Source organism: Calidris pugnax, unplaced genomic scaffold (genome assembly GCF_001431845.1).
Source record: "Calidris pugnax isolate Ruff unplaced genomic scaffold, ASM143184v1 scaffold252, whole genome shotgun sequence".
Taxonomy (NCBI): domain Eukaryota; kingdom Metazoa; phylum Chordata; class Aves; order Charadriiformes; family Scolopacidae; genus Calidris; species Calidris pugnax.
Genome location: NW_015091118.1, coordinates 2,677,917 through 2,705,333, shown reverse-complemented (window position 1 = coordinate 2,705,333; position 27,417 = coordinate 2,677,917). Strand labels below are relative to the sequence as shown.

The following is a 27,417-nucleotide window of genomic DNA, read 5'->3' as shown; positions in this document are numbered from 1 at the left end:
CGTGGGGAGGAGCGGGGAACCGGCGGGGGGGAGCGGAGCAGGGGGCACATCCCGCCGGCGGGGCTGGCAGTTCGGGCAGCCCTTGGCAAGGGACATCGTCTCGCTGTGCCCGGTGCTGTCGCCAAGGGAAGGGGCGAGGGCTGGAGAGGGCAACCTGTCCTTCCAGTGGCGAACAGTCCCTCTTTTCTGCTTAATGTCGCTGCGCGCGTTTATAGGGTGGGTGGTCGCTGCTCTCGCATCCCCCTCTCTCCCCTTGCCAGGGAGCAGCCGGCAGAGCCCGTAGCTGGCAGGCTGCTTGCTTTCCTTGAGGGATCTGTGCCACTTGGTGGCACTAAAAAGTTGCGCTGAAGCCCGGCGCCCTCCCGGTGCAAAGGACCCCCCCCCCGCCCCCCAACCTCTCTTTGTGCATATTCCACGTCCTATTAAACATGGTAAAATACAGACCATAATATCTGTTTATTTGTGGTGATAATGTTTAATGGCTTTCCAATTACAAAATCATCCCCCCCCCCATTTTTTTTTTTTTTTTTTTTTTTTTTTTTTTTTTTTTTTTTTTCCCCCCCTCCCTTCGGGTGATGCTGTTCTGAACCGCGCACCGTTCTCTTACTTGCTGGAGGAGGGTAGTGCGGGAAGGAGGTGTCGTTTCAATAGGGAGACTTTGCAACCTTCAGAGCATCTGGAGAGCTTTCCTGGCAGGGCAGAATGCAGGATTAGTCCCTTATAAATGCAGAGAGGTTGCTGCCGCGCGTATGCGAGGAGGGGCGGAGGTGTTTAAGCAGGTGGGTCAAGCTTCAGCAAGTATTTAGGAAGACCAAGGCTGTGTAGCAGGGAGCAAACTCCCCGCCGCCTCCCCCCCCTCCCCCCCCCCGCGCCTTAAATCGAGGGACCATTCACGCCTCTTGCAAATGAGACTTGGGCGATGCTGAGAGACCAGCGTGTTGCATGGCGTGTGTGTATGTGCATGCATTCGCGGGGGTAGGATACTCGGTCCTCAGCACTTGCCTGTGATCAGAAGAAAACAGGATGTGCCCATAGCTGGAGGAGTGACAATGCTAGCCGAGTGGGGCTCACCTGCTGGTGATCTTTGCAGAGGCATTTGAGGATTATTCAGCTCCACAGAAGGTCTGTGCGAGGAATGCTATCTCTGCCGTGGCTGAAAATAGGAGGTGCCTACCCCTACCCATCTTAATTATTGCCACCAAAAGGACCAATTTTGCCACCACCGTAGGAAGAAGCAATTGCTGCCACCGACAAGGTAATGCTGCGGGGTGGGAGAGGGGATTTATGTGCCCTGGGCTGCAGAGAGAAACCCTGTGGATGCAGGAGGAACTCTTTCCTTTCCTTTGCTCCCTCCTGCTTTTGCTCCGTGCCCTGGTTGTCAGAGGACAAGCACAGTTCCTGGGGGGACAGCAAGCCCGACCGGTGGGGTACACCTCCAGGGGCTGCTGGGGCATAGGTGGGTCAGGGCACTGGAGGGCAGCGGGCACTGATCCCTCCCCAGGGGTAGGATATATGTGGGGCTGGGAGGGACCAGGGTACTGCAATACCTGTGCTTGGTGGTGTGTGTGATACAGCCCTTATGTCCACCAGTGGGGATTTGTCACGCCAGGAAAAGATAATGGAAACGGGGATGTATTTGTTTTCCAGAGACAGCCGGGCTTAGCTCAGCCATAGACTTTTCTCTGTGACCTTGGGACGAATCACTTTGGCTCTGCTCAGCGAGTCCTGTCTGTTCCTTATTTAATAATCGGAGCTAATGTCTCTGCGTGCAAAAATGATTCATTAAGGGTTGAAAGGGACAGCGGCACCGCTAGCCAAGCAGGGAGACAGATCCCTAAGAACCAGTGTGCATGCACACATATACGTCTGTATGCACAGCCGCTTCGCTGGAGCGGTGCAGGTAGCTACGCCGGGAGTTAACCTTGCCCAACAGTTTCCTCTCAGACCCATCTCTATGTATTTAATTTCTTTGTAAAAAATGGGGTCCTGCACCGCAAATTTATTTATTTATTTATTTTACTACTGGTTGATTTTTAGATTTTTATTTTTTTTTTCCCCTAAACCTGCCGGAGAAGCGAACGCTGGCGATGCTCAGCACCATGGACAGCGCCCGCCGCCCCGAGTCCCGCACCCCCGGGGGCTCCGCCGCCCCTTGTCCCGCACCCCCGGGGCTCCCGCCGCCCCGACAGCCCCAATCCCATTCGACCTCCTCCCCGAGAAGGGCTTTCTGGCGGCGGTTGGGGGTGACTGGGTCTAAGGGGGACGCAGGACCGTTTCTTTCTTCTAGTCTCGAGGGCAAAGTGGGGGGATCATCTCGAAAGTGAAGTGGCGGAGGACCGTCTCTAAAACGCACTCCTCTCAACAATCCTGAAAGGGAGAGGTGTATAGAGGAGTTAACTGCCAGGCTCTTTTCATTCTCTATGACTTTTTTTTTTTTAATTACCGTATTCCTAAACACTTCTATCACATACTAAGATTTTGCGCGTTCCCAAAACACTTTACATGCTACGTGACTGGGAATGTCAGGGTTAATCACTATTTCAAACGATCACAGAGTATTTTAGGGGTCTCTGTATAGATTCTTCATCATTTTATTTGCCAACATTTTTATGGCTGTTTTGGTATAGTGGTAATACTGGAATGCCACTGTAAGACCACTCTTCCTGCGACTTTCTAGAAAACAGAGGGTTTTTTGGAATTGCTATTGCTTTTTCTTGATCACGTCCTCCAGAGCATACAGTTTTGTTAATTAATAAAATGTCTAGGATTACAGCTGCAATCACATCGGAGCTATTAATTCCTGCATCATATGGTATAACAGGTTTTTGGTAACAGACACAATAACTAGTATATTTAGCTGAATTGCAGAGATCATTGCAAGTTTTATGGGGAAGTTAAGCACCTACATATTAAAATCAAAATTGTTTCATAAAACAGAAAGTGTGTGCGTGGGCATAATATGGGGAAGATCTTCCTGGGTTTGCTAAGGAACTCGCTGATAATTATAGCATTCTATGTTTATTATCTGTGAAGGCATGAGATCAGCACACGACTCTTATTTTCAGTGGCTGTTTTGGCCAAATGGTTAAAATTCCTCTGTGCTGCTTAGTTTCCTCCTATTTCTTTGTCAAAGGGCTTGATCCAATGCCCCAATGCCTGCTGGAATTCACAGCGGATAATGCAATGACTGATGGTTGTTTGATTTTTATTTTTTTTTTGGTGAATAGAAAATTTAAACACAGTAGAAATTTCAAAACAGAACAGTGTGCTCATATTCATGTTTTTCAACTAAAGACCATTTGAGGGCATCAGGTTTTGGTAATCAAACTGAATTACCTGTGAGGAGCGGGTGTGTGGGACCTCCTGCAAACTGAGTCTCTCTATAGCACTGGGGGTTAGATTGCCCAAATAGCTTGAACCTGATACTTAACATGTGCAATGGCAATAGCCAGCAGAACTGAGCAAAAGCTTAGCATCCTGAAGGTACACTTTTTCTTCACATTGGTCACCAGTGAAATGAGCTGAGAGGTCTCTCTCCTTATAAAATAATTTTTCTAAGGCAGTTCCATCTTTTCCTATCCAAAGATCTTCACTGTGCAATAAGTGACAGGACTGACCCTGGAAAGCAAATCAGTTGCTTCTTCTAAGGTTTCGTCTTCTCTGATGAAGAAATCTGGATTAGTTCCTTGGGATATACTGATTTTATCCATATCTGTATTGACATATATTATCTCATATCTCATGGCACTGAATTAATTGCAGTACGTACTGTAAATGAATGCCTGGAAAGCATTTAATTAGCAGGTACATAGCTCTAGGCTATACAAACATAGCATGTAAGTAAAATTTGTTACTACAAATCAATGAATTTTGGGGGCCTAAGTTTTTGTGATTGTTCTGATCTGGAAAATCCTTTAAAGAGATGTTAAACTTTAGATAATTCTTTACAGCAGTTTGACCAGTAGCATTCTTCATGTGCTTAACACTGAGCATATTCCTGAGTGCTATCCTGGGTTGGACCATAAATTCTCACTCCATCACCACAATGTTCTGTGATTAAGTAAACTGACATTTTATTTTTTATTATTTAAATCTGCCTGAAGATTTATAGACTAGGAACGAACAGGCTGTACACTTAGAAAGTGGTAACAGAGAAGAAACCTGAACGAAAGTGTTGCTCTTTCTCTCTTTTATTTATTTTTTTTTTCCTGATAAAAAACACGCTAAATCAAAGCCTTCCCTTTGCTGAGTTTGTGTTTTACCTATTAGAAGCTACAGTCGAGAGAATTCAGATTGCAAAAAAGACAGGTCCTTCACTCTGGGGTCACTAGTGGGCGCTGCTATAATAATGTAAGTCACAGGGGGAAAGGGTTTCATTCTTAAGGTTTAAACACAGTTACACCTGTGACAGTAGAAGCACTTGAGAAGTCAGACGTACCCCATGTATAAACGCTCAGCCATGGACATAGTGGAAAATCAGCCCTTTGTGAACTGCTGTTCATAGTTTGATTTTTGATCAAGATTTATTTAATCCCGTTAGATATTGGGGAACTTTTTGTTTCTTTTGGTCTGTACAGAGTGTAAGTATAGATTGACTTGCATTTGAGACTGAAATAAATAATTTTAAGAATTGCGTGATGTTTCATGGAATATTACAGATGTTCATTTTCTACTCGGTTAAACCTCAACATGAAGTAGCTGGAACTCTGCCCTAAAGGAACAGCTGAGAATTTCTCCTGACAGAGGCTGGCATAAAATTTTTCCTGCCAGAGACAACAGAGGTTATAGGAACATGTCCAGTGCTCCATCAGATCTGTGTCTTCAGTCATCTGGGTAGCCCTTAAATTTTTATCTAGGGCAAGACTGAGGAAAGAACAGATAGGCAGAATTATCTTTCTGCCTTACTACTTCTGGAGTTGCTCCAAGGGTGAAACTAGTCCACCAGAAGACTGAGACTGAAGTGTCTGTCATCTGTTGTTAAAGCATGTGACTTCAAGATTAATTTATAGTTAGATCCATAGCTGCAATAAACTAGGAACTTTGATACACCAGTAATTAAGTGCCTGATTCCATTTTGCCTATGTTGCAGTAAATTAGGAATAACTCCCTTGATGCTGAAGAAATTGAACAGTGTGAAAAGTAAATTTCACCCTAAGTGCTGTGCATGTTGATTTGCTTGTCCATCAATGAAAACAAGTAAATGCAGATAAATTATTAATTGGGAAACAACTCCCATTACTTTATGCATGCATTCGAGAGTTCACTGTCTTTGATGCTGCTGATACCTCTGCTCTCAGTCTGAAGGTTATAGCATGTCAATCTTCCTTTAGGGTTATTCCTAACAATTTAAACGGGAGTTAAATTTAGGTCTATGAAATTTTGCTTAATTTTATTTTAGTACTCATCCTGCTTGTAATAATAAGCTTCCTGTAGTAGGAAAGAATGGTAATCAAAATGTGGAGTGGCTTGTACGTGATTCTCTCAGGACAGAAAAACAGCAAAATTGTATGTTTAAATTGTTCCCTTGGCCATCTTCTCTTCAGGAAGATGTTCTCCAGGAAATCTAATTAGTGTTCTTAGTCTATCAGCTCTCTGCTCAGCCATTTTGGCCTAAAATGGGACGTGTTACTATGGTATAACCAGCTATATCCAGTGGAAATATGACAGGCAATAAACACAAATTGAAACACAGGAAATTCTGTTTAAACATAAAAAAGAACTGTTTTTACTGTGATTGTGGTCAAACACTGCAAAAGGTTGCCCAGAAAGGTTGTGGAGTCTCCATCCTCAAGCGATATTCAAAATCCGACTGGACATGAAGCTGAGAAACCTGCTTTAGCAGAACTTGTAAGCAGGGTGGATGGACCAGACAACTTCCTGAGGTCTTTTCCCACCTCAATCATTCCATGGTTTTTAGGCTTATGAGAGCAAGAGTAGCCCCATAGAACCAGATCTCTGTTAGACAAATATAAGTCTACTGAAATTTAGCAGGTTTACTTAGCCATGTCAATATAAATTCCAGGTTGTTTCACTGCATTATGAAAGCCTGCAGGAAGCATTCACTTCAGATGCTTTGGTACGAGTCCTAAGCCTAATACTATGAAACATAAGCAGTTTTCTTGGTGTAATTAGTAACAGCTTTGTAAATCCCAACTGACTTTCACTTTAGTATAGTGGGGTATATGAAGGAAGTTCATGAATTCTGGAGCAACTGCATTCTGCATCTGGCCCCTTGAGGGATTAGATTACTTTCGGAACTTGCTTTTGGACCATAGGAACCCCTTAGTCATGAGATCTGCTATTATTATGGAACCAGAGATTTAAAGGAGACCCTCAGCTTCACTTAATTCTTTACACTGTAATTTTATACTGGTAGATACAGCTGTAGACAGAAAAAAGAAAACAGATGTTCTTTGGAGTGAATAAGATAAAAATGGCCTTGCTGCCCTTTCTTTCTCACATATAATGTATGGAAATTGTTTAATCCATAAGCATAAGACCAAGAACAGTATTACTGAACTTGACCAGAAACCTGGTTGATGTGTGTTATAGAATTAAAATGGTGGGTGAGGATTGGAAGGGTTTTTTTGTTTCACAAGCTCACCCAGTCCTCTGAACTCTCTCTATTTGTACATACACAGCTGCACAGGCAGTGAGGTTATAAAAAGGCATCTAATTGTATATCCAGTTACAGTCTGCGGCAAAGCTGGCATTTGTCTAGATATACTTGTGCTCTGTAAAAGTAACCTTAATTTAAGAAGCTCAGAAAATAAGCATCTATGGTTTTAAAGAACAAAGTACTATTTCCTTTCAAATGTTAATAAGTTAGTAAATAATTAAAGATTTATTTTAAGTGATAATACATTGTATTAATTGGAGGTATGAGACTTTAATAGCTGTGATATTGTACAGAGATATCCTTTGTCATTCATCCTTTAGACTGTTTGCAAATTATACAGTACTGTCTTCAGAGTCATGGAACAAACAATTGGAAGACATAAGCAGTAGTGATATTCTGTAATTAGAGACTAATTAACCCGAATTGAACTGCTGTTATTCCTTAGTGGCAAAGGGTTGCAGTATTGATAAGCTAACACTTCACAGACTAGAAAAAAACTTCTTGAAGTGTTCTACAGTTGCCTGAACCTTATTTCATTATTAACAGTTTTTATTACTCGAAATTAATATTACATGAACTTATTAATATTGCAATTAATATTATAAACCCATTTCTACTAAATGTTTTCTCTTTTTAAAGATATGGATTTCATTTGGGATTATTCACTAAAGCTATTGCATTATTTCCTCTGTGTAAATAGTTGACAATTTATAGATGTCTACATAAAATAGTAATTAAAGAAGGTGAACTTCAAGCAGAAAAGTGTTTTTAGTTTTGACTGCCTCATCTTCAGAATCAGGAGGATTTTCACTGTGACACTGTACTGAATGACATAGCTGTGCGGGGTAAATTCAAGATCAAAATACTGCTAGATTTTGAACCTGGGAGAAACAGAGGTAGATTTCCTTTGGCAAGGGTTTCTCTCACTTTGCAACATCAGAGCTTTATTAATGATTGTTAACGGATTAGAAATGACTGGTGGGTCTGAAATGTATGGAAATTTCTATATTCTTTTATATCACATCAAAAGATTTATGTCAGTAAAACTGAGATCAGGCTCTGCCTCAAAATTTTGCATTTGTTTTGTCAATAATGAAACTGGGCATGTGGCTCACTAAGTAGCTCAGTATCTCCTAGGTTTAAGAGTGTGCTTAACTTCCTGTACTATGAATGCTATACTATGAATGGATCCACTGGCAGGTGTAGAGCAGTAGATGATATTTTAATGTGCTCAGGGATCAAGACCTGGATGAACTACTGTTTAAGCACTATATTTAAAACCAGAATCATCCTGCTGCAAATACATTGCTAGGTACAGAACATTTTCAAGTACATTTTCAAGTTCCATTAGCCATTGCGCAAGATATGAATTCTTTGTTGATTCTTTTTCTCTCGCTATCTTTTTTTTTTTTTTTTATCCTTCTTCAACACTAAAGCTGACTGCAGATTGCATTGCAGACTATCAGCAAACAGAGAAGATCAAATATTTTAGGCAGTAACGCATCTGGATGCGTCTTTTTTTTTTTTTTTTTTTTATCCTTCTTCAACACTAAAGCTGACTGCAGATTGCATTGCAGACTATCAGCAAACAGAGAAGATCAAATATTTTAGGCAGTAACGCATCTGGATAGTCTCTATGTTGACTTCTTTCAATCAGCAAAGTCTGTATAGTTGTCCACAGTGTCAGGATTCCATGTACTGCTTATTGGTGATGTTTGATTTAAGGATATAAAAAGATGAAAAGAATTTCACTGCTCCGCTGTTTTAGAATTGTTGTTCCTCTGCTGACATATTCACTGCCTAAAACACACATGAGTAACAAAATCAGTTTTCTTAATCCTAACATATTTTAAAAATTAATTTGTTTCCTGTTGTGGATTATGAAGAAAAAACATATTTACAGTTTTGAAGAACCATATTCTGCATTGCTTAGGATATTTCAAGAACAGCTTCGTTTATCAACAGCAGATTCCTAGTGCTGTAATTGATAACGTAGTACAGTCCAAGGTACATTAGTGTGACATACACATTTGTGATATAGAAAGTGCCTGAAAGTAAATGGACTTGGTTTTGAAGACACACATCTTTCTTCTTTGGGATTAAATACTTGTCTGTCTTTTGTGTCTTTGAAAACATTTCCCAAAAGAGTTTTTCAACAAGAGTGTCAAAGAGAAAGGCATCGATTTATCCCAGCAGAAGATTGTGAAACACTGAAGTACAACAAAGTTTTCCAGCTTGAAACATGACAGAAGCAAGTATTTATAGGAGACAATGCATTAATCATTGACAGCAGTAGAAATAGGTGTAATTTTAGTATAGATTACAAAGCTGAGTTTATAACTAATTCTAAAGCTTTTTCTTTTTATTTATTTATTTTTTAAGGTTATGAGGATTATGATCACATGTGCAGCTCTGCATAGCTGTCCACTTGGAGATGATGGTGACTCTTTAGAGAATATACGCAAACTCCTGCTTAACCATCAGCATCGTGCTCCTTTTATCCAAAAGATTTGATAACTGCTTTTCACCAGCTCTCCGGTTTCATTCCGTCATGTTGTCTCTACCAGCCTAAACCATTTTCTAAAATGGTCCTTTTGCTGTTCCTTGCAATCCTGTTATTGAAGGAAGATGTCTGTGGGAACTTTGGGCTTTTGGTTTCTGCACAGGCCAATGAAAGAAGGGTGGTTGCACACATGCCTGGTGATATTATCATTGGAGCTCTATTCTCTGTCCACCATCAACCAACTGTTGACAAGGTTCATGAGAGGAAATGTGGAGAGGTAAGAGAGCAGTATGGCATTCAGAGAGTGGAGGCAATGCTACATACCCTTGACAGAATTAACTTGGACCCCACACTGTTGCCAAATATCACACTAGGATGTGAAATAAGGGACTCCTGCTGGCATTCTGCTGTGGCTCTGGAGCAGAGCATTGAGTTTATAAGGGACTCTCTTATTTCATCAGAAGAAGAGGAAGGGATGGTGAAATGTGTGGATGGATCTTCATCATCTTTCCGCTCCAAGAAACCCATTGTTGGTGTCATTGGACCTGGCTCTAGCTCAGTTGCTATCCAGGTCCAGAATTTGTTGCAGCTTTTCAATATACCTCAGATTGCTTATTCTGCCACAAGCATGGACTTAAGCGACAAAACTCTGTTCAAGTATTTTATGAGAGTTGTGCCATCTGATGCACAGCAAGCACGGGCTATGGTGGACATTGTCAAGCGCTATAACTGGACCTATGTTTCTGCTGTACATACTGAAGGTAAGAGGTCATTTTTTTTTCCATATAAAAATTCCTTCAAACCACTTTGTTGGGTCAAATAGACAGATGGTGATAGTTTGAAGCTGTTGTTTCTTTTCCAGTCAATTGTCAACAGTCTAGATTTTTACTTTACTTAATAATAACTTAACATTCTGTATGGGGCTGAAGTAGCATCACATTGATAATGCTGAAACCAGATTGAGCTACAGGGCTGTGTGTGCTTTAGGACCACTTGTTGCTACAAGTGCTTACTCTGTCGTCTCCTAAGTGATCTTAATTTAATTTAGTTGACATTTATTTATTTTTCTTTATCTACCAATTAGTGTATTTATGTAGAAGGATCATTTTGACTATGTTAGTAACAATGGGTAATGAGAAAGCGTCTGGTCTTCCTAGTGCAGAAGAGCTAAATCATCGTTTGAAACTGTAGCTGAGTCAGAATGTGTTCCTGCTTAACATCTGAGCCACAGAGGCATGAATGCTAAAAACCATATAATTCTGGCTAATATTTTAATGTAAGTTGTTCCAGGATTGTTTCTATTATTTTTATAGTACTCCATGGAGTATTGCACCCATTTCTTGCTCTGCATCTGGCCATTGAGCAAAGGAAGTCTCCTCAAATCTTCTTCACACATTTATGCCCCATCAAGCATCCAGAAAATCAGAACTGTGTGCTAAATTGCTTTCCTATTTTTAGTACTTTGAGTTAGAGCTTAATCTTTCTACTCAGTGTTCAGAAGAGTATATGATTAAAAGGAAATGCTGTGGAAAAGCTTACCTGATTTCATTATTGACAGAGTTGAGAGGGTTCATCTTCCTATAAGTGACCAGAATTTCATGCTGCCTTAAGAGGAGGTTTCACCAGCCTCTGTCTGATGACACCAGCATTTAATGAGTTTTCTGGAATTAGGTTCTGTGATGAATTTTAGGATCTCACTGGGTCGCCTCTGTTCAAACAGACAAATTCGGAATGGAAGGCTCAGAATATGATCTGGGAATGAAAAATGTTATTAAGAGATTGAGTAGTGGTGGTGGCATTGCTGAACAGCAGCAGATGCTGCTGGCTTTATTACAACCAATAGAAAGCAGATTGTCCTTCCCACACACTGAGTATGCTTCTCTGGCAGACTTTATACTATTCAAAGCCCTTTTTGGGGAGATGCTGGTCCAATTCTAGTATGTAGAGATCTTTTCCCTCCTACAGATATGTAGAGAGCTCATTCTGCAGTACAAAAAACAAACAAAAAAAAAGTTAGAACTCGCATGCAGATTGTTGCAGTCATGTTTCCATCATGGTAATGAAAGCTGGTAAATAACCACAGGCTCTTTTGTATGGGGATGCATGAATATATTAGCAGTTTAATATAACAGTGTATAAATCACTTTACGTCACATCATGTAGTGAAGGTATTCTGTGCCAGCTGATGCCTTTGGCTTGGCTTGGTGTGCAGCCTTCACTTCACAAGTGTGTATGAATAACATCGTGGTCAAAAATAATGCCATTGATGCATCACATTAGCATAAGATTTTATATCCTGACTACTTTTGATGACTCGTCTAATTTTTGCTATGATTAACTTTTACGCCTCTGCTTATTGAGAAGGGATGTTTATATATTCAGTGTGGGAATTGTCAAGCTTATATCAAGGTCTGATTCTGCACAGAGTGAGAATACTTTCTTTTACCACTTCCCGTGGACGCTCTGTTTGGAGCAGATGGTAACATATGGCATGTTAATCTTATAACAGAGGAACTTTGCACTGTGCATTGGAAAGAAGGGAATAGGGACACAAGGGTTGAAGCTGGAGATATGGGCAAGACAAAAGTAGTAAATGAGAGAGGAGCTGAGTGTGAAGAAGGATAAATGATGAATGATATATCTAGTACAACATGTGCTTACTTCTGCCAGTATTAAAGAAGACAAGATAGGTGGTATATTGTTAATACCTGAGGCCTTGTATCATTCATAGCATATTTAAAGCAATATAACTCTGGACATCAGTGAACAAAAACATTAACTTTCTAGGAACCTTATTACCCTATCATCTATTTTCATAGTCTGGTTATGATGATGAATATGCCCGCCAGTTAAAAAACGTCACAGAAATGTTTTCTAACAATAGAACAGATGGTATTTATAATGGGATAGAAAAATGCAAACTGGTTGAGGTATTTCTTTGAAATGTGACAATGTCTGATGTTCTGGGCACTTTCCAAAGATTATGGCAGATGTTATCCCTTCCAGTAAAAGAAAGACTTTGAACAGGACACCATTAAAAAAACCCTATAGATGAATACTAAAGGAAAGGAAAAGAGTAAATAAGCAAAAGAGATATTTTTATTTTTGTAATTATTTCTCATTTTAATATAGTATCTGTTTACTTCTAAATATTCTGAATATGCCCGTCTATTCACTGTCCTACATTCATAGGCAACGTTTCAAAATAGAAAAAAAAAAAAAAAAGTCGTTGAATCCCATTCCTTGCAATTTTTATCAACTTAGGATCTTGGCCACCCATTGATATTGGTCCTTCTCTCAGCACCTCCAGTAATTCTGGACATCTACATTCACTATCTTTAGCTCAACTACACGCGTTAGCCAGACTCTTCTGAAATATGATCTTCGGTTTCCGGGAAGGATTTCCAAGGAGAGGGAGGCTCCTCTCTTTCAAAGCTGGACTGGGAAAAAAAGGAGAGGCAGAAAAAGCTTCGTTATTTCATTGCTTTGGTAGCTCCATCAGCAGACAAACTTATAGGTTTCTTTTTGGTCTATGACAAAAAGCTGGCATAAGTAAATAGCTTCACAATAAAAGGCTTGTTTGAACCTTTCCTTCTGCACTTATTAATTACCCTTGTCTGCAGTGGATTAACATTTTGGGAGATTGATCTGAAGTTGTGTTGTTATGTCCTTATTGAAGACTTACAGATATAAAATAAGCAAAAATTTTAAGAAGTTCTCGTAAGGTTTCCTCCATTGACATTTAGCATCACAGTTTAATCTAAACAATACCTCTGGGTGCACAAGTAGTACTAAAATTTACTACATGTAAATTACTTTTTTTCTTAAGATTTGGAAAGTATCAAACATTATTGCCAGTGGAGCTCTTGTCCTTTTAGGGAGGAAGTTTCTGGAATCCAATTAATAGGAAATATAAGTAAAAAAATGAAGGATATTTCTCATAAAGCAACAGTCATCTCCACTTACTGCAGTGTATTTTACATATGCCAATCAGAATCTTTGCAAGTCTTAGATAGTCTTAGGTTGCAACTCCCCTCGCTCGGCTCTGTCAGGAATGATATGTGCCACTGGTGTCATTATTTTCACCCAATCTCCAAATCTTTCTTGCATTTAATGATTTGTGGGACTGGACTCTAACCCTACGTGGCTTTAAAATAAACCTTTTTCACCCACTATCAGGACACTTTTTAAAAAAGCCTCAACAGTTCTGAAGTGCGGGTCACTGCGCGGCAGGGAAGTAGTCATGAGCAGAAAAAGAGGGGAACTGTGATGGGAAACTCCTTGTACTGAGTGCCTATCAACTGACAGCCTGAAGCAAGTGCCTTCAACTTTATGGATTGCTGGCACATAGGGTGCTAGAGACCATTTTATTTGAAGCTTGCCTACTGATCTAATTTTTTCAACTGACCTTACAGATTTTTATTTTTTTTTCCATCACTGTGATAGGTGCAGAGCTTAAACAAACATTCCTTAAACTGAAACTAGCTTTCACTTCTTAAAACAACTTTGCAGACACACAGCAAGTCAATAATGGAGTTAAGAACTCAGTCTGTGCCTCTCTGAGGCAAAGCAGCTCAGCAGAAAGAAGTCTCCTGGTTTAGTCCCCCAATTTCTCAGGGCACATCAGGGATCCCTTTTAACTCATGTATCTGTTATGCACCTCAGTAAACTAATGCACACAGAAGGATGTAGAGAGAAAAATTTGTGCCTTTATCTGGATTTTGGGTGGTGATGGTTTACACACAGACAGACCATGCAGCTCAAGCATTCCTGGCCTTTTATCTCGGCCTTTTCTTGTTTAACCACTCGATACCACAACTAATCGGAAATGGTTGGGAAACTGAGGAGAAGTTGGCTGTCTGCTGCAAGAGACAAAGAACTGTCTGTTTACCTCATTTCCCATATGAAAGCATTCCCTGATCTTTTTGAAAGATCAGAGAAAAATATATACAATTTTCTCTTCTCCCGTCATCGCAGTTTGAAGGCCTTATTGAAAGCCCATTTGAAGTCAATACTCCCCCGTTGACTAGACTGACATTTGGATCAGGCTTTCCTTGTCAGAAACAAGGTCAATCCCTGAGAGTCTGTGCTTAAAATTTGCCTGGAGCCAAATGAATTAATAATTTGAAAGGCAATTTTCATTGCCATTGGAAACCATTTATTTCGCCGCTCTGAATGGAGTGCAGAGGTGATGTATGCTGGAAAAATAGAACTGCACAGAGGTACAATTGAAACACAGTAGGCCAAATTTCTTAGGGGTGGCAAGGGATAAATTTCACTCCGTTATGTAAAAGGTGTGATTTACTTTTGAACTGAGCCTTAAGAAAGATGCCACTTTGTTAACACTTTCTTTAGAGAGCTCTGCAGGTAAACATTGAATCAAACTCATCCTCAAAGTCTTGTCTGTTTAATATCACTTTCCTCCATTTAAATTTATCATAACTGCATATAAAGAGGTGGTTCATGTTCATTTTCTTAGAATGTACCAAGCAAGCATAATAAAAGAAGAACTTTTCTTTCCTGCAGATAAGGGTTATTTCACAGACTTCTTTTCATATTTGTTCAAATGTGCTTGGTTACAAGACTATTTTTACCTACATCCTTTGCTACCAAGTAAATTGCAAAATTAGTCATAGTCTGTGAGAATAGTATGAAGAAATGAACGAAAGAGCTGCAACAAGTTGACCTTAAACCTGCTGCTTTGAACAAATTGTACTTGTATGACATTGTGGAGACTTCCTTTGAGACTCTAGATATTTCTCTTTGACATAGAATAATTATATCATAGTTTGAAACATTAATTACATTTCACAAAATAATATGATTGTAAATTAGATTATTTTAAGCACAAGTGATACTTTTTCATGATTTATATGCAGAAAATAAATAAATACATAATGTACACCAAAAGGTCATTGCTAGTCCACAAAAATATTTTCAATTTCAAAGAAAATTTATTTCTAAAGTTAAAATAAAGTTAGAATTTCTAAAGTTTAGAATAAAACTTTATTCTAAAAATCTGTTTCTGAAAACTGAAGAATATCCTTTCTAAAGACTGGAGAATGTTCTATTTCAGCAAAGTTTCACCTTTGCCTTTAGGAAAAATAATTATATGGGTCTTTTTTATTTTTTAAATTACTGGGGGTTTATTTTTTGAGACTTTTAAACTGTTTCAAACCCAAATGTTGAGATCAGGATGACCACAATTTGCTATGCTCTCAATCACATTAATCTTGTAATAAAAATTAAAAAAGAAATTCTCATCTGAAAGAATATAAATGAAACAGAAATCCCAGTTCCAGTCTTACCTTATTGACAAGTTTGCTCTTTTTTATTGAATGTTGACATCTATAACAGAGGTGGCTTTTTTCCCCCCAATTTCAAATATTTATTCTAGCATCACAGTTGTGAAAAGTGAGCAAATGCAATCAATCAGCTGGGAGCACTGGGACAGAAAACTGAAGTAGCATCAAGTTAATGTTTACTTTGTTCCACAGTGACTGATTAACTGGACAGCACTTCAACATTGCTGGCAGATAGCTCAGACCAGACATATCCACTGCAAAGTATCTTGACTGACAGAAAAATATAAAACGAGGTGTGTACTCTGGAGTGTAATGGAAATGAAGATGGTTAGGGGAAATACCATGTTAGGTGAGGAAGGAGGTGTACTATTCTAAAGTTTTTTTAAAAAATTACATTGAAAGGAATGATATAAGGTGGACTTAGCTAAAACTAGGACATTTGTTCTTCAAAATGTCACTTCGCTTCTTTTGTTTAGAGGATAAGCATTTGAACATCACTTTTCCCCTCACTTAGACTCTACAGCTACTCAATGAAAGTTGCAGTGTCATGAAACTTGACTTCATTGAGAAGAGACAGTGGGAGTCGAGCATCCTCCAGCTTCATCTTAATTTTTTTTTTTTTCCTTAGGCCTGGAAATGGCACAGTCTTTGTCCCCATACCCAGGGTGAACCTCTTCAATCAGGGAGGGATGTATCAAGTTGATGAGATTTGGAAATCTTTCAGGAAACAAGGTTTCACTGCACAGTGCCTGCTGAGTCAAATCAGTTTATGATAATCCTTCTAATATATGCTATCAGACAACTATGGGTAATGACAGTGGTTCACTTTTCAGTATCCCCCATTGGTAGTGTCTTTGAGATGAAAGAATACATACTATAGATGTGAATGGAAAACAGATAGTCCATACAACTGAAAAAAAAGGGTTCCTGAAGTACTTTTTTACCTCACCTCAGGATTGAAAGCCAAAATAATTACATTATTTAGTTAATTAAAGCTACTATAAGATTCAGAATTCAGTAAAAATAAACTACTTGTGTTTACATTAAGATAGTTGGTAAAAGGTAACTTATTAAGTTAAATGCAAACTTCATTCAAAAAGCTGTCAAGTTTTTAAATTTTTACACAAATATTAATGTTCTTCAACAGCTTTGATAAAAAGTGGTTTACTCGGAAGAGCTGGATGGTCCTCCCCCATCCCAATTTCTTTGGCAGGTCTTCTCTACCACCAATCCTATATACAAATTAAGCATTTTGGGATACATTGACATCTCATAAATCCAATAATTAAGCAGGGGCTTATGACCAGGTGTATTTATTCATTATTTGTGAAGATTAGGGTATTAGTCTTTTTTCTTGTTCTTGAAACCATGGAGTTTTTGTTTTCCATGCATGCTACCTAGTGACTGGAAATTTAAAACATAAATTTGTGAAATTATAATTTTTCCTAGATTTAATCCTTAAAAGTGCAGCTAGTACACTTTGACATGAGAAGAAAACAAACCAACATGTTATTTCATGTTCCTTGAAACAGAACCTGTTATAGAGAATTCAAGGAGATCAGGGCACTGTTGTGATGGGAGCCAGGAAGAAGGGGAGAGAGACAGAAGAAAGCTACCTAACATCACTGAAAGGACTAAGATGAGAACCCTCTTTTCCAGAGTGCTAGTTTAAGACCCCAGATATGAAAAGACTTCACCAAACACTAGAATTTATTTTCCATCTAAACAAGCAAAATGGAGATGTCCTGCACTTGTCAGTGTCTTTATGCATCAAAACCATATTGTAGGTAGTTTAATAGTGCAGGAGTTAAATCAATGTTGTTTCCAAATCAGAAAGTTCCTGTATAGTTAAGGGGTAAAAGAGATTTTTACATTAGTCATAGAACCATGGAATTATTTAGGTTGGAAAAGACAAAGGTCCAACCATCAACCTACCACTGACAAAACCACCACTAAACCATGTCCCTCAGCATTACACATCTTTTAAATACCTCCAGGGATGATGACTCCACCACTTCCCTGGGCAACCTGTTCCACTGCTTGCCCTTTCTGTGAAGAAATTTCTCCTAATACCCCATTTAAACCACCCCTGGCACAACTTGAGGCCGTTTCCTCTTGTCCTATCACCTGTTACTTGGGAAAAGAGACTGACCCCAACCTCACTACACCCTCCTTTCAGGTAGCTGTAGACAGCAATAAGGTCTCCCCTCAGCCTCCTTTTCTCCAGGCTGAACAACCCCAGTTCCCTCAGCTGCTCCTCATAAGATTTGTTCTCCAGACCCCTCACTAGATTTGTTGCCCTTCTCTGGACCTGCTCCAGCACCTCAAAGTCTTTCTTATAGTGAGGGGCCAAAAGCGGACACAGTACTTGAGGTGGGGCTTCACCAGTGCTGAGTACAGGGGAACAATTGCTTCCTTAGTATTGCTGGACACACCGTTTCTGATAGAAGCCAGGATGCTGTTGGCCTTCTTGGCCACCTGGGCACACTGCTGGCTCATATTCAGCTGGCAGTCAACCAACACCCCCAGTTCCTTTTCCACCAGGCAGCTCTCCACTCACTCTTCCCCAAGCCTGTAGCGCTGAATGGGGTTGTTGTGACCCAAGTGCAGGACCCGGCACTTGACCTTGTTTCCCTTCATGAAAGACCACTTCCTGTATTTAAGAGAGCTAACTTGTGATTTGTCTGAAAACTAAGAAAAGCAAGAGACCTGCATGCTTCTTGAATCATGCAGGAGACAGTGATCTGGAAGGTGAATCAAAAGTTAAAGACTTTGCTTTAATTTAATTTGGAAGCTACTGGACATAGAAAAACATTGTATCCGTTTTACTAAAATCTGATTTCAGGCTCCTGATGATCTGGAAGCATACCATGATGTAATGCAGAGTGTTATACAAAAATATATTGTATATGTATACATTAAAGAAGTGATTGGGAAGGTTATTAACAGAACAGTTACCATCTACCTTGGCAACCAAATTTTGAGGCAATCCCATTCATAAATCACAGCCTTATTTTAAACTAACATAATTTAACTCATCCTTTGAAATATGCTGACTGGAGAAAACCACAGTTAAGATTTTCTCTAATTGATGGGTTTGATTTTATTTTTATTTTTTTCCTGGAAGTGTCTGGCAGCATTTATTGCTGGCCAGATAGATCATCCAGGTGATATACATGGAAACCTCCATATAAAATCAATTACATTGTCAAAGGGCAGACAAACAATGTATTAGGAATGGCTATTGCTAGAAGTGCAATATGTAGGAGACAACTTGGAAAGACAGTAGTCTGGGGTGGCTGGTAAACCAGTTCACTGAATGAATCCCACAGTCAAAATTCAACCTAACTGCTGAGAACAGTGGAAAGATGAGGAAAATTATCTATTCCTCAGTCTATGGTGTTCTAGTCAAATACTTCTTATTTGACTTACCTAGGGTTTGATTTATCTTTTTTTTTTAAGTTTTGCTCCTGAGATATATTTCTTCTAACTTCCTACATGATGCTACAGGCATTTAGAGGAAGATAAATACAAGTAATGCCAAAAGAAAGGTGAGAAGTTGTAGTGAAAGTACTATTATCAGGATCTGGGATCTATGAAACTACCTTACCTCAGTGCTAAGTTTTTTTGTGAACAAGATAGTTACAGTGGGTGAACCAGTTGCCCAACATTGCTATTTTGGAGAGCATAAAGCTTTAGACAAGTATATATAAACTACAGTTGATCTAGCATGGCAGAGTCACAGAACATGTTCACCTTTTCCTGATTTGAAATTATGGAAGTCAAATCTCCATATCTTATTGCTGGTGATGTAATATAGGTAATAAAATGACAACTAATCATTGGTTGTTATTTCTTAGGTTAAAACATATTGTTAAGATACACACAGAGTGGCTTCACTTAAGGACTTCATGTAGAGACAGAGCTGATTTCACCTTTGAGTAGTCTGTTCAGATTGTGAATTATCCTTTCTTTAAATGAAATGACTGACTGGGTTGCTCCAACCTTTATCTTGATATGTTTTTAGAGCTTCTCTTCCCAGGCATTGTTATAATCTTTCTTTTTGGCTAAAACAATGAGCTTTAGTTCTCCATTCACCTCTGTAAAGTGAGCTTTCCAGATGCTAAATTATTCTTATAGATCTTGCATAATACTTTCCAGTTTTGTCAAATCCTTTTTTAAGAGCATGTACCTTTATTTCTTTCTCCTTTTCAGGGGGATTTACTTCTTCAACTTGCAGTCAGGCCGGAAATTGTTTTCCATAGATCAGCATACAAGCTGCTGTTTCTTACCTTATTAACAAACCAATACAGTGATGGCCCATAAACATGTACAGTTTAGTTTTCCTTTTTACAGTTATCTGCCTCCATCTTTTCATAACTCATCTTTTGCTCATCTCTTACTCTCTCCCCTCAATGTCTGGTGTTTTTTTTATCTTCCGACCATCTTTTTTTCTTGTTACATTAGCTCCTTTCTTCTCCCCCTGGTTAGGTTTAATTTTATTTTTTTCATCTTATCCCTTCCTGATCAAAATAAGATTATAAAAAAATTTCAGGTAGACAATTGTATGAATAAGATAGGATGCACTGATATGGAAATTCCTAAAACTTTTGGTTTATGTGATCATGATGATGATCACGGGATCATGTCAACCAACGCAGACTAAAATAAAGACCATCAAAGTTGCACAGTATTTTTAAAGTTCTTTCATCTGGAGAAACCAGACTTAGTCTAAATGTCTTCTACAGGTGAGAATTTGAAGTCCAGATTCTCATTATAAAAATCTGATTGTAACTAGATATGTTATTCAGCAGTTTTACTTTTATTTTTTCTTAAATCACAGTTGTCCAATTTGCAGATTAGGGATTTAGTGAAAAACAGGACATGTTTTCATTTGCAAGCAAAGCCTTAAAGGTGAAAAATAAGCTGGAATTCTTCTATTTCACCTTCATAAGTTTCAACAATCTTCATACCCAACTTTGTTCTCAATCACATTGGAATAGGTTCTTGGCCAAAATATCTGTTGCACTTAAAGAGCCCCAGATCGTTTCCCATCTACCTTCTCTCTACCAGGCTGCCTCAAACACAGTCTTTGAAAGCAAGATAAGTGAGCAGTCAGGGATCACGCTGACATGTTCTTGAGGGTGTTTCCTGGCTTGCAGAAAGTATTGTAGATGGCTGTCATCTCAGAGCTGTGCTGAGCAGGCAGTATAGATGCCTTCTGACAGTGACTGAAACTGTATTTAGGCCGGGAAAAGTAGCAAAGCAAGAAATTTGGAAAGGGATCTTGATCCTTCTGTTGATGGAGGAGGGGCAATGAGGTTCTTCTTCCCTTTTTTCCCCAAAGCCTGCTGGCTTTGCAGCTCAGAGAATAATTTTATTTTAGGCTTCCAAAAAAGTCCAGGGAGGAAAATTAGTAATGCAGATGATGCTCATTTGGCTTTATGAGTAGGACAGAACTTATGGTTGCATTTGATAGGTAAGCAGTTCTGCATTTTTCTTTCATCTTTACCACACAAAAATACAGGATTCAAATCCTTCTCACATTAACAGAAGCTTTCAAAAAGATTAGGATATGTGCCCAAAATGATAATATAAGTGAGTGTATATTATCTTTCCAACATAAGCCTCTCATGTGTCTTCAATCACGGTTATATATATAAAGGGCTTTCCAACAGCACTGTGGGATGTGAAGTTACCTTGCTCATTTTCATGCATATGCAAAATGCATAGGCAATTTGTCTGACCTACTTCTTTCTCTAAAGGGAAAGTATGAGACTAGCTCAAATTTAAGGGGTCTAAAAAATGTTGAAATTGGATCAGAGGGTCTCTTTCTCTGACTTGCATCTCTCTCTTGAAAGCCCACTGTATGTAGATACTCAACTTCTTTTTTGGCACCTCCATGTCTACTGAAAAAAAAGGGATATGTAGATGCTCTGTGTCTTACTAGATATGAAGATGAAGGTTTTGTTCACTCAGACAGAATTTCTATGGATTTTTATATTTTTTCCCAAAATCGAAAGGCATTTATGCAAAAGCATAAATATCAGCATGCCTAAGTAGATCAAAATAAAGCATCTGGTACACAGTGCATTCAGGGATCTCAGCCTTATGGATTCTGTACAAAAGTCAGATTTATGCAATGACTGGCACAGGCTAGGAAGGTAATTTCTTCTGGTAAGCTATGTATGGTTCAATGAAGAAGTGTGAGCTTTATAGTTATAACATCATCCCGCTATAGAGTTGTATAGAAAAAGCCAGTATTACTTGGCCCATGGACTTGTCAATTTATCTTTTCCTCCACCATTCCCTATTTGGCTGTTCCTTCATTTGTGTGACCTTCCTGTCCCTCCCTCTCTCTGGCCTCTTGCTTGTTAGCTAGAACTGTCTGAATCATCCAGGCTAACATTGTCCTTTTCTTTCCCTGCTCCCAAGCTGATTTTATTTCAGCGCTATGCATTATTCATGTGTATTCCACCAACAGTTTGTGCAGACAGATTCTGCTATGTGAGCTGAGCTGTTCACAGGCTGTTCCGACAGGGCTAGACGGTTCCTCTAGGCACCACCCTGTGGGAGGAGTGACATGTAAACGGTGCTGACGCAGGAGATAACATGCTGAGAAGCCTCTCAGTCACCCATGGTTGCTTATGACCATGTCAGGCCAATACTGAAGTCTCTCCATCTGCATGCGATGGTGTGTGTGTGTCACTCTAAGCCACAGGAAAGACTGTTGTGTCCTCAGCTTTGTGCTATGGGTCTGCCTTTGCTGTTTGGTTAGCTTATGTCTCTGGGGGCTGGAAACATAGAACTATCTCTTCTTCCAGCCCCATTCAACTGCTCCAGCCAGGAGTGGGGGTTAAATTAAATCACCCGAACTAGAAAATTTGGCCTGAGAATGTTGAGTGTGGAAAGCAGGACAGTACGGTGGCTACTGGAACAGGGAATTTGGGATGGTTTACATGGAAGTGAGAGACCCAGTTCTGTACTCTTCTGGACTACTCATGTGGCCCTGATAAAAAAGTAGAGATTGTACCAGTGTACTAAGATGAAGATATTGGTTCAGATACACCAAGGTTGCATCGGACTGTATCATTACAGCACTGTGCTCAAGCTGATCAGTCCATTGGGAAGTACAGCATGGCATATGATGCTGTGGAGTTAATGACCTCATCTTGTGGCTCAGCACAACCGGCTAGATCAGAGCTACATTGGGCATGTCTGCAGCCCCTTCTGTAGCCTGCTGTGGACATGCCTCCAGCCATCTGCAAGGGGGCCTGCTTAATGATTTTATAATGATTTGGCATTTTGTAGGCTGGGAATTGGCACACATGGTTGTCTTTGAAGCATTTGCTCCAAACACCCACATTTCAAATGCGTGGTAGAAGTGTTGTGAGGATCAATAATTTGGAAAGTCAGGAAGGCTCAGGCACTACTGTTAATGTTGGCCAGTGAAGTTCATGGACATGCAGGTTGTGTACGTGTTCTGCTACTGACCATGCACGGGTTTGTGCCCTTAGAGAAGGTACTCTGAAATGTTATTGAGAAAAAGTACCTTGATTGACATACACACCTCCCCTAGGAAGGAAGAAAGACAGAGGACACTGGAAGCCTGGAAAACTGAAAGCTTGAAGGCTGCTTCCTACTTCTCTTTTACACACAAGCTTTTGACTGATCTTGTTTTTTTCTACTCTTGAACAGTTGGTAGAGTGGGTGTTACATCCAACACCTCCGTGTGACAAATCTCAGCCTACAAAATACTGACACGTTACATTTCATTAACCATATGGGACCTAATTATGCTGCCAGCTAAAATACAGGTGCAAGTCCCAAGGGATTCATTTGCTATATGTTCATGGGTCCTATAGAACTTTACAGTATGTTTGCCTATATAAATCAGGGAGTTCATTTGACATTTGCAACATCATGGCTTCACTGAGATGTGTAGAGCCTAAGCTTTAATATATAACTGAAATGAAAGGTGATTTTTTATTCACAAGATGGAAGGTTTTCGGGGAGAAGGGGCAATGTCAGTGTGTGCATACTGATAAATGAAAAAAAATTGTCAGGGTTGTCCCAGAAAGTAGCATTTCAGTATGTTGAGGGCATGTCCATAAAAAAAAAAACTGGTCAAAGGTAGCCAAAGCCCTCAAAACCATGGAGCATTGCCATCTTCTGTCTCCAGACAACCTGGAACAAAGTGGCCCACATTTGGCAGTGCTCTGACACCCTGCCTTGACTTTTTCTGTGATGCTGGTTCAAAGAAATGAGGGCTACATAATGCCACTTGCAGCAGTTTCATTATGGATTATTTTATCAGGTGGGCTGTGGAAAGGTGGGAGTGAATTCTGTACGATAAAGCAGGAATGCCAAGAGGACTCTTAGTAAGAGGGGAGGAAGCAGAGTATCAAAGGCCTAGGTGAAGGAGAGTATAGGATTAACAGAAACAAAGTGCAGAAACAGCAATGGTGCTTAAGATGAACTGTTTCACTGATATAATCTCTAGATCTGTGTATTTTATACACCCTAAATCCTATTCAGAACATGCCTCCCCCAGCGCCTGAAATGCTTCACAAATTAAATGTCATTTTTACTACTAGAGAACCAAAGGACTGAAAGCTGGCATGTTGTGCTGAAGGTCAACCACGGCACCTATCTTGGTACCCAGATCCCTGGTCTCCCTTGTACTAGGCTACCTCTCACAGTTGATGGTCATAATCTGTTACCTTCCCTTATTATTTGTGTAAATTCAGTGGGGAGCATGACACCTGAAGTTGTTCTTCAGATCAGAAATGAGAACACAGCAAAGTGATCTCAAGGGAATAAATATTTTTGCAGACATTGCTAAATTTTGAGCAAAACCAAACTATGGAATACAGCAATAACTGAAAACTCTGTTTGCATTTGTAAGCAGTTGATTTGCCCTAAATATGTCAAGTAGAAATGACTGAATTTTGCTTTATAAAATGGCTCTTCAAATCAATCATGTTAATAACTTCTCGTAAGATGATGGTTTCTCTGTAGTTATAAATATGTCATTTTGATATGATCATGGTAGAGGTGCTACTAGCTTCATTACATAAGCAAGAAACGAGTAATTACTTCACAATTTTATAGAGGAGTGTAAAAAAAATCATAATAAGAATTATGACATTTGAGAGGGGTTTTGTGTGCTTGTTCTCTGCACTAGTGTGAAAAATATTTTTATAGCATTTTCCTTCAGTTTTCTCTGTGAAAAACAGATATACATTTTATAAGAAAAGAGGAAGAGTTGGGGGGGTACTGAAAAATGCTTTTCAAAATGGGATGAGTGGAGGTTTGTGCATTGTAATTTTCTGTTGGTGGAACTTGTTACAGTTTTATTCTCTACACATCACACCTGTGGCGAGCCATGGGTTAGATTTCATATGCCCAATGGTTATTTTTGCTAGTCTTTAAAAATAGTAATGGTGACATTTGGAGTGAAACTATTTTGTTAATCTGCATGGGTGTGTGAGAAGATGCTCTGACTTCAAAGATCAGCATTTTGCCTGGCATGCAAAATTTACTGAATAAATAATAGGACTGATTGCTTTGGGTTTAAATATAATCTTAAAAGTATTTGAGGCAACATACCAAGTAATTACATATTTCAGGGAGTTGGTCAGATTGTGAATATTGTTTATTTATGGGCTTTGACTAAAATGTTTTAATCTATAAAACATTGTACTGTTCTAAGTCCATAGGGAAGTTTTTGACTCAGTATAATCTTTGCAACAGAAAAGTCTCCATAAAGTTATTGAGTGACACTTCCTGATAGGAAGGATTTTGTAGTAAGTAATGATATTTACTGCCTTCTTTCCAATCACACATTGCTTTAAGGTTATGGATAGTTTACAACTAATTAATAAATGGTTACCGATTACTTAGAAACTACATATTAGCTAGGTGCCCAACCTTTCTTATAGAAAGTGAGTAGTACTGAAGCACCCAGTCCTGCAGTTGAATGATCTCCTGAGTTATTCAGGAATTCAGTATCAAGAAGAGATACCTGACCTACCTGTGGATAAACCTGTTGTAGAAAAAGCACCACTTAGATGTTCAGACCAGTTCTTGTTCTGAGCTACATAGCCCTGACTCAATGCTGTGCTTGCATGGCATTCTGTCCTTTGGTACAGCACCATTAAGTGCACACGTGCATTGCCAGTTTGTTCAACAGGAGCACGAGGATTTCTCTCACAAGCCAAGAGCTAATTTTTTTTCTACCACTGTGTATTTCTTTGTGCATCACTGTGATTCTGTTGTTTATTTATTTTCACTGAAAGTTTCCTCTTATTTGAATAGCAGCTAGCATCAAAGTACCCTCACCTCAGCTGGGGCCTATATATGTCATGATAAGTAATTTATGAAAAGAATTTCCTTTCCCAAATAGTGGCACGTGCAGTCCTGACTTTACTGTTAACACTCGAGTTCTTTCCTTTCATCAGCTGTTTTATTTCATTTGTCCAGAGAGTACAATGGGTTTGAACAAAAAGAGATGGCAGTTTCAATCCATCACATACTCTGCAGGGTTCTGGTTCAGCAAGTGCTCTGAACCCTTATGGTATTTCTCCTCTATACAGTGCAAGTGGCTAAGAAGCAAAAAATAAAAAAATATCCTTTGCTGATAGAGAATAGACTTCTGAGTGCAGGTTTGACAAGTTTTTAGTATTATCTGCTAGAGCAAGAACAATGCTGATGAAGGAATTGCCTGCTTGCCTTAATTACATGTTTCATCACGGACTCTTACTGTGTGTGGCAATCAGTTTATTCATTTTCTTCCTTGCAATGCTTTTCTCTGAGCAAAGACCCTTGATTCTTTGGTCTTGACTGAAGCAGAGAGCAATATTATTGTAAATTCTGTACAAGCACCTTGGAATAAATTTGCTGTTGAGATCAGTGATGGCTAGCAAAATGCTGGTTCTACATATTTGTGTTGTTGATAAGACAAATTTTTAAGATAATTCTAGTCTTTTTGAAATAGTGCTGAGCTTAAGCACTACACTTTCTAACTGTTAACTCAGACCCTGATTATCTTCTGGACCATTGCAATGATCACTATACAAGACTCTCTAATGAGGACTGGACCTAAGCAGTGGGTGCAGACCAATCTGTGTTACTCATCCTTGTCCTGTCCCTTGTTCAGTCTTCCACTGTGCAGAAGCCCTTGTGTGAACATAAAGAGGCAGCATCCACCTTGTGTGCTTTACAGTAGTAAATGTCATGCAACTCTGAATTTTCAGTTGCTGTACTTGAATAATCTTAATTTGCTGCTTCTTGAAAAGCTGGTACAGTTTGATCATACCAGACCTGCCTATTTTGAATATTTCATGATTCATACTGTCTCCAACTGTGCCTAGGAATTATTTGGGACGGTCGTATTTGGTCCGGGCAAAAATTATTCCAGGGACTACTATAGCAATTTAATGCCATAGAGAATCATGTTTTAGAACTAGGGAATGTTCTCTGGAGTTGCTTTAATATACTAATATAAATGTTACCTTTGTTTCCTGATAAATATCTTGCTTAACCTGCAGGCATGTATTAAAGAAAGCAGGTATAAATATAAGAACACGTAGATTTTCATTCCACTTGAATCTTTGCATAGTCTTCTTTGTTTTTCAAGGTTCTTTATTTCTTTGCAGCTCTATACAGCTTTTTGAGATATTTAATATCTGAAAATGTATTATTATTAAATGTGCTTTGCTTTATTGGAATTAATAATGAGACACTAAAAAATGCTAGCTGGGAGCTTACTCAGTTATAATTAAATGAATATTTTTTGTATAAACATTCTTTATTGAAAGAGGGTTAATTTCAAAAGAAGAGGCATTTGAGAAATAGAGGAAGATAATGAATTATATAAATTAAACTACTAGCATCCAAACGCCAAATATAAAGCAGAACAGGCACTAAGGCAAAGATGGCTTTCTTATACAAAGTTTTAATCCCAGTTAATGGTGTCTATCGGAATG

The 27,417-nt window shown here is 39.1% G+C and overlaps 1 protein-coding gene across 4 annotated transcripts in view; it reads left to right on the top strand.

The window, feature by feature from the left end:
- Window positions 1-640: 640 nt before the first annotated feature.
- The window catches only part of GRM5 (glutamate receptor, metabotropic 5), a 280,875-nt gene continuing 254,098 nt past the window's right edge, over window positions 641-27,417 (top strand). For 3 of the 4 annotated variants that reach the window (XM_014958370.1, XM_014958372.1, XM_014958371.1), the window contains exons 1-2: window positions 927-1,255; window positions 9,002-9,883. In XM_014958370.1, coding sequence (XP_014813856.1) covers window positions 9,205-9,883 — 679 coding nt within the window. In that variant the 5' untranslated portion in view covers window positions 927-1,255; window positions 9,002-9,204. Of the gene's footprint in view, window positions 780-926; window positions 1,256-9,001; window positions 9,884-27,417 lie in introns of those variants that run through there. The other variant, XM_014958369.1, reaches the window with a different exon arrangement.